The 15,148-nt window shown below is 47.8% G+C and overlaps 1 protein-coding gene across 9 annotated transcripts in view; it reads left to right on the forward strand.

Annotated features, from left to right (window-relative positions):
* Positions 1-15,148, forward strand: part of chd6 (chromodomain helicase DNA binding protein 6) — a 73,709-nt gene that overhangs the window by 16,051 nt on the left and 42,510 nt on the right. For all 9 annotated transcript variants that reach the window (XM_076082059.1, XM_076082060.1, XM_076082062.1 and 6 more), the window contains 10 exons: positions 5,544-5,700; positions 8,509-8,658; positions 8,788-8,853; positions 9,496-9,557; positions 10,902-11,019; positions 12,200-12,286; positions 12,372-12,509; positions 13,371-13,492; positions 13,817-14,060; positions 14,669-14,845. In XM_076082059.1, the coding sequence (XP_075938174.1) occupies positions 5,544-5,700; positions 8,509-8,658; positions 8,788-8,853; positions 9,496-9,557; positions 10,902-11,019; positions 12,200-12,286; positions 12,372-12,509; positions 13,371-13,492; positions 13,817-14,060; positions 14,669-14,845 (1,321 nt within the window). The remainder of the gene's footprint in view (positions 1-5,543; positions 5,701-8,508; positions 8,659-8,787; positions 8,854-9,495; positions 9,558-10,901; positions 11,020-12,199; positions 12,287-12,371; positions 12,510-13,370; positions 13,493-13,816; positions 14,061-14,668; positions 14,846-15,148) is intronic.

Below are 15,148 nucleotides of genomic sequence, written 5' to 3' on the forward strand. Positions count from 1 at the left end.
CATTATATCCAATGTTTCTATAAGTGTGCACAAGTATTACTAACAAAGTGAGGCTCCACCTGTTCTATATATTAAACTATTCACATGTTTCAGCCTCTCCTCTCCTCTCCTTCAGCCTCTCCTCTCTTCTCTCTCCTCTCTCCTCTCTCCTCTCTCCTCTCTCCTCTCCTCTCTCCTCTCTTCTCTCTCCTCTCTCCTCTCTTCTCTCTCCTCTTCTCTTCTCTCTCCTCTCCTCTCCTCTCTCCTCTTCTGTCTCTGCTCTCCTCCCCTCTCCTCTCCTCTGTTTCCGTTTCCGGTTGCGTGTGAGTGTGAGTGGTGGACGTGAGAGTGGAGGTTTGATTGTACTTTCACTGCTTTGGGATTTGTTCCTCTGTTCCTCTGTCTCTGCACGTGATCAGGTGAGATACTAAGCAGTGTATTTATCGGTAGAACGTGTGATTAGTGGTGTTTGGTGTTGTTCGGGAGGATGGCGTCCTCCGAGACGCCACGCCCGTCAATCCGGCAGGGAGTCCGGGTAGTTCCACCGGATAGCAGCGTGTCAGTAGAGGAGGTGCTGCTGGCTGTCGGAGAGCAGGTGGGACATGACAAACTCTCCTTTGCATCTCGGATGAATAAAGCTGTGGTTGTGTTCGTGGCGAGCGAGGCTTATGTCCACAACCTGATAGAGAGCGGCGTGTTTATCAGGGACAGCTTCGTGCAGGTCTCTCCGCTCTCAGTGCCCTCTACGCGGATCACCGTGTCCGGTGTTCCGCCGTTTATACCGAACGAGCTGTTAGAAAATGAGCTGCGCAGGTTTGGAAAGTTTGCCAGCGGATTTAAAACAGTCAGTTTGGGGTGTAAGGATCCCAAACTGAAGCACGTGCTGTCTCTTAGGCGGCAGGTCTTCATGTTCCTGGAGTCACCTACACAAACACTGGAGGTGTCCTTCAGGGTTAAACACGGGGAGGGTTCATACATGGTGTACGCTAGCTCGGGACAGATCAAATGCTTTGAGTGTGGAGATGTAGGACACAAACGCTTCGCGGGAGAGAAGCGCGGAGGCCCTTTCCGCGGACGCAGCTGTTCACGCGGCTTGCGGACACGGCGGTTCTCGCGGCTCCGGACGCGGCGGCTCCCGCTGGTGTGGCTGCGGCTGCCGCCAGTGCGGTCGGCGGCGCTTCTTCGTCTTCTGCTGATAACAATAATGTCGATAAGGAGGATCAGGGCCAGTCTTACAACCAGCAGGCTTCTGTGGTGGCGCAGAACCTCACTACATCTGGTACCGAAGCACCACCACAGTCTGTAGAAGTCTGTGAAGAGGCAGCTACAGGTTCTGCAGGTGGAGATCTCACCATAGCCTTAGATGAAGCACAGAGTGTAGGGTCTGTGTCCAATAGCCAGCTGTCTTGTGAAGGAGAGGACATGGAGTATGAGAGTGAATCAGATGTTGCATCTAATTCTGAAACGTGCATTAAAGGCACTGATCTGTATTCAGCTCAGTCCAGCAGAGAGGGTTACGCTGGACGGAGAGCTGACGCTGGAGGAGCTGACGGTTGCAGTGAACCAGATGGCTTCAGGAAGGACTCCGGGAATCGACGGCCTCTCCTCGGATTTCTTTAAGCAGTTCTGGAACATTATCGGTTCTGACTTACACTGTGTTTTGATGGAATGTTTTAAAACAGGATCACTTCCTGTTTCATGCCAGCGGGCAGTACTCTCTCTGCTGCCCAAGAAGGGCGACTTGGCCCTTCTTAAGAACTGGAGACCAGTGGCCCTGCTTTGCACAGACTATAAGGTGCTTTCCAGAGCCTTATCCAACAGACTAAGAGACTACCTGGAAGTGGTTGTAAATAGCGACCAAACGTACTGTATCCCAGATAGAACAGTTTTGGACATTATTCGTGATGTGCTTGATGTATGTAAATTCCATGATGTAGATGTTGGTATTGTCTCACTAGACCAGGAGAAGGCTTTCGACAGGGTGGGTCACGCATATCTGTTTTCTGCACTCAGGGCTTTTGGGCTTGGTGATGGGTTTTTGGCTTGGGTGGGTTTGCTGTACAGTGGTGCTGAATGTATGGTCAAAATGGGAGCTGGCCTGAGTCGACCGATCCCTGTACGGCGAGGGATAAGGCAGGGTTGTCCTATCTCAGGGCAACTATACAGCCTCGCTTTTGAGCCTTGAGCAGGCTGAGAAGTCGGCTCAGTGGTCTGTCACTGCCTGGGTCCTCCAGTCTTTGTAGTCCCCTCGCTGTGTCTGCGTATGCTGATGATGTAAACATCTTCATTAGGGACCAGGGAGATGTTCTATGTCTGCAGGATGCTTTGTCTCTTTATGAGAGGGCTTCATCTGCACGGGTGAACTGGGAAAAATCTGAAGCCTTATTGGTGGGACAGTGGAGACATCAGACGGTGCCTCATCTGCCTGGAGGTCTTCAGTAGGGAAAAGGAGGTCTAAAGGTGCTGGGTGTATTTTTGGGCTCTGAGGATTTTGAGAAAAAGAACTGGGAGGGAGTTAAGGAGAAGGTGTGTGCTCGGTTCTCTAGGTGGAGATGGTTACTACCCCAGTTGTCATATATATAGGGGAAGAGTTCTGGTTGCTAATAACTTGGTTGCCTCGACTCTGTGGCACAGACTCATCGCTCTGACGCCACCTGGAGGCCTCATAGCAGAGATACAGAGGTCTGTCGTGGACTTCTTCTGGTCCGGCCGGCACTGGGTTCGTGCAGCAGCTCTCTATCTGCCTGTGGCAGAGGGGGGGGGCAGGGTCTCATCGATATCCAGTCCAGGATCGCCTCTTTCAGACTCCGGACTGCACAGAAGCTGCTCTATGGCTGTGGCCCCAGCTGGATGGACACGGCTCGACTGCTGCTGAGGAGAGCTGGGCGGTTGGGATATGATAAGCAGCTCTTTCTCCTACAACCTGAGGAAGTGGACTTGGCCGGGCTGACGCCGTTTTATGGCTCTGTTCTGCAGGCGTGGCACATTTTTAACATCTCACGTAAAGCTGATGAGACTCCGGGCGTGTGGCTGCTGGAGGAACCTTTGTTCTTCAACAGCTTCATTAGAACCCAAACGCTGCAGTCTGCCAGCCTGAGAACGCGTCTGAGAGAAGCCGGCTGCACTAAACTGGGACATTTGGTGAAGATGTCATCAACAGCAGCATCTATGGTCACCTTCAGACAGAACACTAACATCACGTCTGTCAGGTTGACCAACAGAATAGTGGAGGAGGTCTGTGCCGCCCTGCCACAACGCCTGAGAGCAGTTGCAGGAAACTGTACTCTGTCTGACCAATGGGATGAAGAGAGTGAGTACACCCCCCCCCCCCCCCCCCCCCCCCACACACTCTGCTCATTGCCCCAGCGGTGGGGGACTGGCAGGGGGGAGGAAACAAGCTGCTGACGTTCACAACCCCTCACCTGGACAAGTTTCAGGCAGCAGAGAAAAAAGCTATCTATGAAATCTGTGTAAAGGTTGTGAACCTCCGCTCTCTGGCAGGGTTGACAGAGTCGAGGTGGACCGAGTTCTTTGGCCCAGGTTCTTCCCCGAGAGGCAGCTGGAGGTGCATGTACAAGCTGCCCGTTGAAAAACGGACAGCAGACCTCCAGTGGAGGGTTGTACATGGAGCTATAGCCACCAACAGATACCGGGCACACCTGGATCCACAAATTGGGGAGGAGTGTTATTTCTGCGGTCAGACTGAGACCCTGGAACACTTGTTTGTTCAGTGTTCTCGGCTCTCAGCACTCTTTGAACGGTTAAAAGATGGTTTCAGGGTCTTGGAGAGGTGTTTTCTTTCATGTTGTTCATCGTCGGTCCAAAATACTGCTCAAAACAGAAGGCTGTCCACACACTGGTGAACCTTTTATCTGGTTCTGCCAAGTTGGCCATCTGGTTGACACGGAAGAATCGGGCTCGGGGTGCCGGTAGTGAGGATCCGGTGAAAGTTATGGAGGGACTGTTGAAAGCCCGACTCAGGGTGGAACACACCTACTACCAGACAGTGGACGATTTACAGGCCTTCAGGGACAGATGGACTACTGGGAGCATTCTATGCTCAGTGGGTGCTGGTGGAGAGCTGGTGGTGAACTATTGAACATATTGATCATTGTAATTGATTGATTATTTGTTCTTTGGTGCTTTATTTTTGGTTATTTGTTCATATTTGATTGATTTTCTGATTATTAAGTGATGTTTTAGAGTGTTTCTGTTTTCACTGCAATAGTGAAATAAAGGGACTTTAAAAACCAAAAACCTCTCCTTCAGCCTCTCCTCCTCTCCTCTCCTTTCCTTCAGCCTCTCCTCTATCCTTTCTCCTCTCCTCTCCTTCAGCCTCTCCTCTCTCCTCCTCTCCTCTCTCCTCTCCTTTCCTTCAGCCTCTCCTCTATCCTTTCTCCTCTCTCCTCTCCTTCAGCCTCTCCTCTCCTCTCTCCTCTCTGTGTTCACTTCCTGTAGTTCAGTCAAAGTGTCTCCTTGTTGTCACATGACTGTTGGTCTCAGATGAATCAATCATGACGTCATAGTTTCACTGAGGAGCTCACAGTGTTATGTTTATATTAGTGCTGGGCAAGTTAACGCGTTATTATTGCGTTAACGTGTTTAATTATTATTTGTAAAGTGCGTTGCTCACTGGCAGCGGTGGAGGAAGTCTTCAGATTACGTTGATGCAGCGTGTGGGAGAAGTAGAGATAAACTAAAGCAACACAAGCTAACAGATGCTACAGAGAAGTGGAGACAAACTGCAGGTTAGTGTTGTGGAAGATGTCGGTCTGAGGAACGTTCTCAAGGTGCGTTCACGTTGCGTTTGGTGTGAACGCACCTTTAGGATCTCAACGAATGACGTCACGTATGAGCCTCAAGACGCACCGTCACCAGAAGAACACACGAGTTGTGTTAAAGGAGAGGACGACTAAAGCGACGGCGTTACAACGTGCAGCAGCTGCTGCTCTCACTGGAGACTACTGGACATCACTGGGTCACCTTCATCACCTCTGAGTTACAGCATCATAGTGATGAAGAGTAGAGCTGGGTCACCTTCATCACCTCTGAGTTACAGCATCATAGTGATGAAGAGTAGAGCTGGGTCACCTTCATCACCTCTGAGTTACAGCATCATAGTGATGAAGAGTAGAGCTGGGTCACCTTCATCGCCTCTGAGTTACAGCATCATAGTGATGAAGAGTAGAGCTGGGTCACCTTCATCACCTCTGAGTTACAGCGTCATAGTGATGAAGAGTAGAGCTGCATCACATGCTCTGACTGTCATGAAGACACAACACACACATGTAGATGAAAGGTGTGAAACATGTTCCTGTTGGTTCTCCTCTTCCTCCTCTTCATCACTGAATGGAGCTTCTTGTTCATTTAAATCTGTCAATGACTGAGACCTCACCTTCATCTGAAGAGGCTCAGACATGAGGTAAAGAAAGTAGTCCTGTAAAGTAGTGATGAGGTGTCTGCTGGTCCTCTGTCCTGGTTACTGAGGACATTAAACCACAGTGAGGAGAGGACACACCCTCTATAAACCTGATGGTTCCTCCTCATTGTTCTCCTCCTCTCAGAGACCCTGGAGCAGCGCCGCTGGAGAAGAAGAAGAAAGGGAAGAGGAGAAACCAGGAGCAGGCTGTCCAGGAGGGGGGTGCGGGCAGCGATGAAACTACCTCAACCTCAGCCCTCACCATGGGGGGGGAGGACAGCCAGGACGTCCTGGACATCACGGTGAGTCATGGACATGTACAGGTGCTGGTCATATAATTAGAATATCATCAAAAAGTTGATTTATTTCACTAATTCCATTCAAAAAGTGAAACTTGTCTATTATATTCATTCATTACACACAGACTGATATATTTCAAATGTTTATTTCTTTTAATTTTGATGATTATAACTGACAACTAAGGAAAATCCCAAATTCAGTATCTCAGAAAATTAGAATATTGTGAAAAGGTTCAACATTGAAGAGACCTGGTGCCACACTCTAATCAGCTAATTAACTCTAAACACCTGCAAAGGCCTTTAAATGGTCTCTCAGTCTAGTTCTGTAGGCTACACAATCATGGGGAAGACTGCTGACTTGACAGTTGTCCAAAAGACGACCATTGACACCTTGCACAAGGAGGGCAAGACACAAAAGGTCATTGCAAAAGAGGCTGGCTGTTCACAGAGCTCTGTGTCCAAGCACATTAATAGAGAGCCGAAGGGAAGGAAAAGATGTGGTAGAAAAAAGTGTACAAGCAATAGGGATAACCGCACCCTGGAGAGGATTGTGAAACAAAACCCATTCAAAAATGTGGGGGAGATTCAGAAAGAGTGGACTGCAGCTGGAGTCAGTGCTTCAAGAACCACTACGCACAGACGTATGCAAGACATGGGTTTCAGCTGTCGCATTCCTTGTGTCAAGCCACTCTTGAACAACAGACAGCGTCAGAAGCGTCTCGCCTGGGCTAAAGACAAAAAGGAACTGGACTGCTGCTGAGTGGTCCAAAGTTATGTTCTCTGATGAAAGTACATTTTGCATTTCCTTTGGAAATCAGGGTCCCAGAGTCTGGAGGAAGAGAGGAGAGACACACAATCCACGTTGCTTGAGGTCCAGTGTAAAGTTCCCACAGTCAGTGATGGTTTGGGTGCCATGTCATCTGCTGGTGTTGGTCCACTGTGTTTTCTGAGGTCCACGGTCAACGCAGCCGTATACCAGGAAGTTTTAGAGCACTTCATGCTTCCTGCTGCTGACCAACTTTATGGAGATGCAGATTTCATTTTCCAACAGGACTTGGCACCTGCACACAGTGCCAAAGCAACCAGTACCTGGTTTAAGGACTATGGTATCCCTGTTCTTAATTGGCCAGCAAACTCGCCCGACCTTAACCCCATAGAACATCTATGGGGTATTGTGAAGAGGATGATGCGAAATGCCAGACCCAACAATGCAGAAGAGCTGAAGGCCACTATCAGAGCAACCTGGGCTCTCATAACACCTGAGCAGTGCCACAGACTGATCGACTCCATGCCACGCTGCATTGCTGCAGTAATTCCGGCAAAAGGAGCCCCAACTAAGTATTGAGTGCTGTACATGCTCATACTTTTCATGTTCATACTTTTCAGTTGGCCAAGATTTCTACAAATCCTTTCTTTGTATTGGTCTTAAGTAATATTCTAATTTTCTGAGATACTGAATTTGGGATTTTCCTTAGTTGTCAGTTATAATCATCAAAATTAAAAGAAATAAACATTTGAAATATATCAGTCTGTGTGTAATGAATGAATATAATAGACAAGTTTCACTTTTTGAATGGAATTAGTGAAATAAATCAACTTGTTGATGATATTCTAATTATATGACCAGCACCTGTGTATATATAATATCTTTATCTTTGTGTAGATGATGATGCACACACAGGGTTAGTTAAAGGAGACCTTTACATGATAACTAAAGCAGCAGCATCATCTCGTCTGACACAGGAAGATGAAGAGACATGAACCACATTTAGTCTAATTACTAATACACATTTTAATAAGAATTACAACAAACGATAACGGACGTTATGTTCAGTTTACATCGATCTGATCATTTATTAACAAAACATTCGTCTGGTTTTCATGTCTTTGTATTTATCTTTTTCTTTCCTTTCTTTCTCTTCTTCTCATGTCCTCCTCTCATGTCTTCCTCTCATGTCCCCTTCTCATGTCCTCTGTCCTCTCATGTTTTCTTCTCATGTCCTCTGTCCTTCTCTCATGTCCTCCTCTCATGTCTTCTTCTCATGTCCTCTGTCCTTCTCTCATGTCCTCCTCTCATGTCCTCTGTCCTTCTCTCATGTCCTCTTCTCATGTCCTCTGTCCTTCTCTCATGTCCTCCTCTCATGTCCTCTTCTCATGTCCTCTGTCCTTCTCTCATGTCCTCTCATGTCTTCTTCTCATGTCCTCTGTCCTTCTCTCATGTCCTCCTCTCATGTCCTCTGTCCTTCTCTCATGTCCTCTCATGTCTTCTTCTCATGTCCTCTGTCCTTCTCTCATGTCCTCCTCTCATGTCCTCTGTCCTTCTCTCATGTCCTCCTCTCATGTCTTCTTCTCATGTCCTCTGTTCTTCTCTCATGTCCTCCTCTCATGTCTTCTTCTCATGTCCTCTGTCCTTCTCTCATGTCCTCCTCTCATGTCTTCTTCTCATGTCCTCTGTCCTTCTCTCATGTCCTCCTCTCATGTCCTCTGTCCTTCTCTCATGTCCTCCTCTCATGTCTTCTTCTCATGTCCTCTGTCCTCCTCTCATGTCCTCTGTCCTCTTCTCATGTCTTCCTCTCATGTCCTCTGTCTTCCTCTCATGTCCTCCCCTAATGTCCTTCTCTCATGTCCTGTCATGTCATCATGTCTCATGTCCTCTTCTCGTGTCCTCATCTCGTGTCCTCCCCTCATGTATCATATCCTCCCCTCATATCCTCTCATGTCCTCCCCTCATGTATCATATCCTCCCCTCATATCCTCTCATGTCCTCCCCTCATGTCCTCATGTCCTCTCTTCTTCTTCTTGCTCCTGTAGAAGCGTCGTTCAGGCCGCCAGGTGAAGAGGAGGAAGTATAACGAGGACCTGGACTTTAAGGTGGTGGATGACGATGGAGAGACGATAGCTGTTCTAGGAGCCGGTCGTATCTCAGCTCTGAACGCTACAGCTCTGGCCTGGCAGACCGAGGTGAGGAAGACTGCTGCTGCTTCCTCCTTTACTCTCTGTAGCTCAGCGATGATGATGATGATGATGATGACACACTGTGGACTGACATCCGTAGAGACAGCTGATCTCTTCTGTCTTCTTCTTCCTCAGGAACCTCCTGAAGATGAAGCCAACATCATCGAGAAGATTCTGTCTGTCAGACCAGTGAAGAAAGAGGTGAGAGACACACACACACACACACACACAGAGACACACACACACACAGAGACACACACACACACACACAGAGACACACACACACACACACACACACAGAGACACACACACACACAGAGACACACACACACACAGAGACACACACACACACTGAGACACACACACACACACACACAGAGACACACACACACACACACACACAGAGACACAGACACACACACACACAGAGACACACACACACACAGAGACACACACACACACACACACACAGAGACACACACACACACAGAGACACACACACACACAGAGACACACACACACACAGAGACACACACACACACAGAGACACACACACACACTGAGACACACACACACACACACACACGCACACACAGAGACACACACACACACACTGAGACACACACACACTGAGACACACACAGAGACACACACACACACAGAGACACACACACACACAGAGACACACACACACACTGAGAGACACACACACACACAGAGACACACACACACACCGAGACACACATAGACACACACATAGACACACACACGCTTCTCGTGTGCATTGTTTATTATTATTTCATATTCTATATTACTGTTATTTCTCCTCCTCTTCCTCACTAGACTCCATCAGCAGAGGACCAATCAGAGGAGGCCGAGGAGTTTTATGTCAAGTACAGAAATTTGTGAGTTTCTGTTCATCACTTTATTTTCATCAGAATGTTTTTATGAGTTCACTGTTGAAGGCTCAGATCGATTGAGTCTCTCCTGTGTTCTGCTCAGACCAGGTTCAGTGGTCCGGTTAAAGGACTCACAGCAGGTGGTCTGTGGACCAGCTGTGGATCTCTGTCCTGGTGCCCTCGAGCAAGGCTGAGGTTGTCCTGTGCGTGATTTTATTACACGGTGAAGGTGAAGCTAACACCTGGTTCAACACCTGAAACACCTTCACATGACCCAGGACTCTCCTGACCCGGTCCTGTAGATCCACCGGCAGGTGGACTCTGTGGTTCTGTTGGCTGCTGGTCTCTGGACTGTAAACCTCTGTGGTATCTGTGCTTTGTTTGTCGTGTGGTTCGTTACGTAGCGCGAGAGAGGAGTTCAGTCGGCATGAGACAGGTAGAGGTTCCTGTTGTGATGTGAGGGTCCCGGGACAGAGCAGGTCCTGTGGGCACAAAATACAGTGAAGTGAAAAGGTATTTTAGTTTTGGGACCACGTGTAAATCATCCAGAAAGTGTTCGTGACGCCTCAGGAACGTCTTCTAATTTGGCACAGTTGTCCAGCTGGACTGAAGGACGAAGATATGCGGTCAGATGAAGACCTGAAGACGTTGTGGAGACATGGATGTGGTTCTATCTTCATCCTCAGCTCCTCTTCCTCTCCTCACATAACCCATCATTGTTATGATGACAGTTTATTCTCACAGCTGATCAATAAAACCTCAAAGTGAATGGATGTTGGATTGTTCTTAATGTGTCGTATGAGTCGTGTAGAGCTGCGGTGACCTTTCTGCTCGTCCACTTATAGATTTATAGACTGTAGCCATAGCAACAACAGCTTTTCTGCTGTGTTTCCCATCGACTAACGATCGGCGAGAACGTGTGTGAGAACGCGCGTGAGAACGCGCGTGAGAACGCGCGTGAGAACGCGCGTGAGAACGCGCGTGAGAACGCGCGTGAGAACGCGCGTGAGAACGCGCGTGAGAACGCGCGTGAGAACGCGCGTGAGAACGCGCGTGAGAACGCGCGAGAGAACGCGTGAGAGAACGCGTGTGAGAACGCGCGTTTCCTGTTCTGTAGGAACGTGTGTGCTGCATAGAGAAGATCCACAGCCTGCTTTCCTTCTGCTGCTTCGTGTTTTCACGTTATTGGTGAATGCTAGTCATGAGCTCCTGGTTGTTAACTCTGCAGAACCTGGTCTGAACAGAGGAACCAGGATATTTCTCCAGGTGGACTTATTAGTGAAGAAGAGAGTATTAGAAGTTACTAGTTATTAGGAACTAAACTAACACTACTGCTGTCTGTTGTTTTAGCTCCTACCTTCACTGTAAGTGGGCCACTCTGGAGGAGCTGGAGAAAGATCCCAGAATCCAACAGAAGATCAAACGCTTCAGGACCAAACAGGCCCAGATGAAGCACCTGTTCACTGAGGTAAGCCTTCTTCTCCTTCCTGTATGATATGAATTTTTCATATACCGTCATACCGGTATATACCTGCACAGAAACAACTTCTGTCGCTCTTCAACAGGCAGCAACATATATTGTTCGCCGCTGTGAGCGCTACTTCTTCTTCTTCTAGTTTTACGGCGGTTGGCATCCATCTTATTGGTGCATTATTGCCACCTACTGCTCCGGAGTGTGGATCAGACTATAGACTGAGAGCGCTGCGGTGGGAGCTACTTGTCTTAAGTGTGTTGAGAGGGAACCCTAGTCATGGTTATAACTTTATAACACAACAATTAACAACTCACAACTAACGCTCTTTAACAGGGCAAAACACCACGACACAACAGTTTGTGACACATAAACAATTTGTAACACTAATAATTGTACATTTATAAAATTACACCGCCGAACTGCATGCTGGGTAAAGCTCGCTAACAACAGTCTGCTAACAGCTGGGAGAGGCTCTGTCGCTCCAGTAACGTTACATTAAAGAACAGAACAGAGCGATGCAGGATGAACAAAGACAGACCGGAGATGCACCGATAGAGTTTGACACATATGCAACGCTGATTACCGTGTAATATGTGTGGTATTTCTTATAAATGTACGTTGGTACATAGAGGGTCATAGGAAGCTGTACATGGAGGGACTTAGGACCCAGGGGAATGTAGGTGAAGGAAACAGGAAGTGACGGAACGGAAGACGCGCCACACAAACAGCTGTTCACCGCTCGCTGGCCGGTTGGCCGGCCGGTTCTTTTCTGCGTTAATTAATGAATGCTTTAACGCGGAAAAAAAATACCGTGATATACCGTGAAACTGCCAGAATCGTACAAAATACCGTGATATGCATTTTTGGTCATACCGCCCAGCCCTAGTTCTACCTCTCAGAACAGATCTGAGTCTGTTCGGGTTATTGTGAGACCCTTTAAAGCTCAGCTGTCTACACTGATAGAAGTCAGACACACAGCATGGAAATGTATAACAGTGGTTCGATAACAACGAGGAGAAACGGAACTAAACACTGCTGTTCAACTATAACAAGAACAATATTTAATAACCAGCTTTTAAGAATGGCAATAATAATCACTGCTGGTTTTAACTTATTTTACATTCTATCAAAATGAATCAATAACGTCTTGTTGTCTCTCCGTTCCGTCTTCCAGTCCGATGAGGACATGTTTAACCCGGACTATGTGGAGGTGGACAGAGTCCTGGAGGTGGCTGTCACCACGGACACTGAGACTGGAGAGGTAGGTAGCACATGAACACAGCAGTGGTAACATCAGGTAACGCCGTGTAACAAAAGCTAACACCAGGTAACACCGTGTGTTGTAGGAGGTCACCCACTACCTGGTGAAGTGGTGCAGTCTCTCATACGAGGAGGCGACCTGGGAGCTGCAGGAGGACCTGGACCCAGAGAAGATCAAAGAGTTTGAGGAGATCCAGAAACTGCCACCAGACCTCAGACACATGGTGAGTGGAAACATGAGTCCAGAGGAGAAGAAGGGAGAACCTGAGCACAACACCGTGGTCTCAGACTACCACATATATGGCACTTTATCAATGGTTTTATAAGTTGTACAGGAGAAGTATATGGACACAGTTGTGATTACTATTCACACACCACATCGATAAAGTGAGAGGGGAAGTATTTCTTATAAGCATATTTCATCTTATTTACCAATGCATTGTAACAGCAGCAGAGCCATTCACTCCGTCAGCTGATGCTTGTTTTGTTCTCACTCGTCTGCGTCAGTCCACACAGAAGCTGCAGCACCGTTTACTTCAAGCAGTTAAACTAGCATCATGTAGATTAAAGAAAATATGCTGTTTTATGACATCTTAATATTGCCCACAAAGTTGTGACTGTGTTGCTTTTCCAGCCGGAGAACCAGCTGCTAAAAACACATCAAGTGACCTGATTGAACTGCTGCAAAGATCTGGAGATGTGGGCGGCGATAAACAGATAATATTAGATAAATAGTGAGCAGAAACATCTAGAGTTTAGATGAAAGAAAAAGGGAACAATGACAACCTGCTCTTTCTGCCTCAGATTCTCCATCTTGGTCGTGATTTGACTTTGTTCTTATGAGTTTAAACGTCATCAGAACTGTGAGGTTCTCTTTCTGCTGGTTTTCTGTTTGGTGTTGGAGGTGAAACTGAGGTTTTCAGAGTCAGATCCTAAAAGACCTCTTTAGGTGTGTGCTTGTTTATCTCCTTTTGTGCTGGAACCAAAAGAACCAAGTAGTTCTAACGTCTGATATTCTGCTCGTTCTCTTGCTGGATCTTTTCCATCATATCTGATAAACGGTGTTCGTTGTGTTCATGTTGCAGGAGCGTCCTCCTCCAGAGAAATGGCACAAGCTGGACCGCTGCAGAGGTTACAGGAATGGAAACCTGCTCAGAGAATACCAGTTAGAGGGAATGAACTGGTTACTGTTCAACTGGTACAACAGGTGAGTACTGCACACACACACACACACACACACACACACACACACTCTCTCTGTCCTCTGTGTCCTCTCTGTGTCCTCTCTGTTTCCTCTGTCCTCTGTGTCATTTGTGTCCTCTCTGTGTCATTTGTGTCCTCTGTGTCCTCTCTGTTTCCTCTGTGTCCTCTCTGTCCTGTGCCCTCTCTGTCCTCGCTGTCCTCTGTGTCTTCTCTGTCCTCTGTGTCCTCTCTGTTTCCTCTCTGTTTCCTCTGTGTCCTCTCTGTCCTCCCTGTCCTCTCTGTCCCCTGTCCTCTCTGTCCTCTCTCACTGTCTCCATCTCTCTTCTAGAAAAAACTGCATCCTGGCAGATGAGATGGGTTTGGGAAAGACCATCCAGTCCATCACGTTCCTTTACGAGATCTTCAGCATGGGGATCCGCGGGCCCTTCCTCATCATCGCTCCTCTGTCCACCATCACCAACTGGGAGAGGGAGTTTAGAACGTGGACTCCCATGAACGTCATCGTGTACCACGGCTCTCAGATCAGCCGGCAGATGATCCTGCAGTACGAGATGTTCTACAGAGACCCACAGGTAACGTTCTACACAGAGACCAGGTTCTAGAGTAGGGACATGGTTTTAGTAGATAGGGTAGGGACGATGTTCTAGAGTAGGGGCGAGGTTTTAGTAGATAAAGTAGGGACGAGGTTCTAGAGTAGGGACGAGGTTTTTGTAGATAAAGTAGGGACGAGGTTCTAGAGTAGGGACAAGGTTTTAGAGTAGGGGCGAGGTTTTAGTAGATAAAGTAGGGACGCGGTTCTAGAGTAGGGGCGAGGTTTTAGTAGATAAAGTAGGGACGAGGTTTTAAAGTAGGGGCGAGGTTTTAGTAGATAAAGTAGGGACGCGGTTCTAGAGTAGGGGCGAGGTTTTAGTAGATAAAGTAGGGACGAGGTTTTAGAGTAGGGGCGAGGTTTTAGTAGATAAAGTAGGGACAAGGTTCTAGAGTAGGGGCGAGGTTTTAGTAGATAAGTAGGGGCGAGGTTTTAGAGTAGGGGCGAGGTTTTAGAGTAGGGACGAGGTTTTAGTAGATAAACTAGGGACGAGGTTCTAGAGTAGGGCGAAGTTCTAGAGTAGGGGCGAGGTTTTTGTTGATAAAGTAGGGCGGTCCGCTCTCCATCCCTTTATGAACCTTTCCTCCTCAGGGGAACACCATCCCCGGTGTGCTGAAGTTCCACGGGCTGATCACCACCTTCGAGATGATCATGGCCGACTGTCCTGACTTGAGGAAGCTCCACTGGCGCTGTGTGGTGATAGACGAAGCTCACCGCCTGAAAAACAGGAACTGCAAACTGCTGGAGGGGCTGAAACTCATGAACCTGGTCAGTCTGGGTTTGCGTGGGAGGGTCCTAACACATGGTTGATCACGTCTAAATACGTTAAAGGGGAACATTAACATGCTTTTCTCAGTTGTTCCAGAGGTGGATGACTTGTTGGACTCTTTCGTTCCTTCAAACACCTTCTCTAAAAGATATTTGTTCATATCCAGAAACCTGTTGATATCTAAGTCCTTCATCTGTCTCCTCTCATTGGTCTATGTGTTTGTATGTCGTCTGGTTTGCTTGTTGTAATGAACCTTGTGTGATGGTTCATCAGGAGCAGCAGGTTCTAAAGAAGACTCTTGT

The sequence above is a fragment of the Anarhichas minor genome, unplaced genomic scaffold (genome assembly GCF_050575085.1).
Source record: "Anarhichas minor isolate MPS153535 unplaced genomic scaffold, ASM5057508v1 ptg000089l, whole genome shotgun sequence".
In the NCBI taxonomy this organism is placed as follows: domain Eukaryota; kingdom Metazoa; phylum Chordata; class Actinopteri; order Perciformes; family Anarhichadidae; genus Anarhichas; species Anarhichas minor.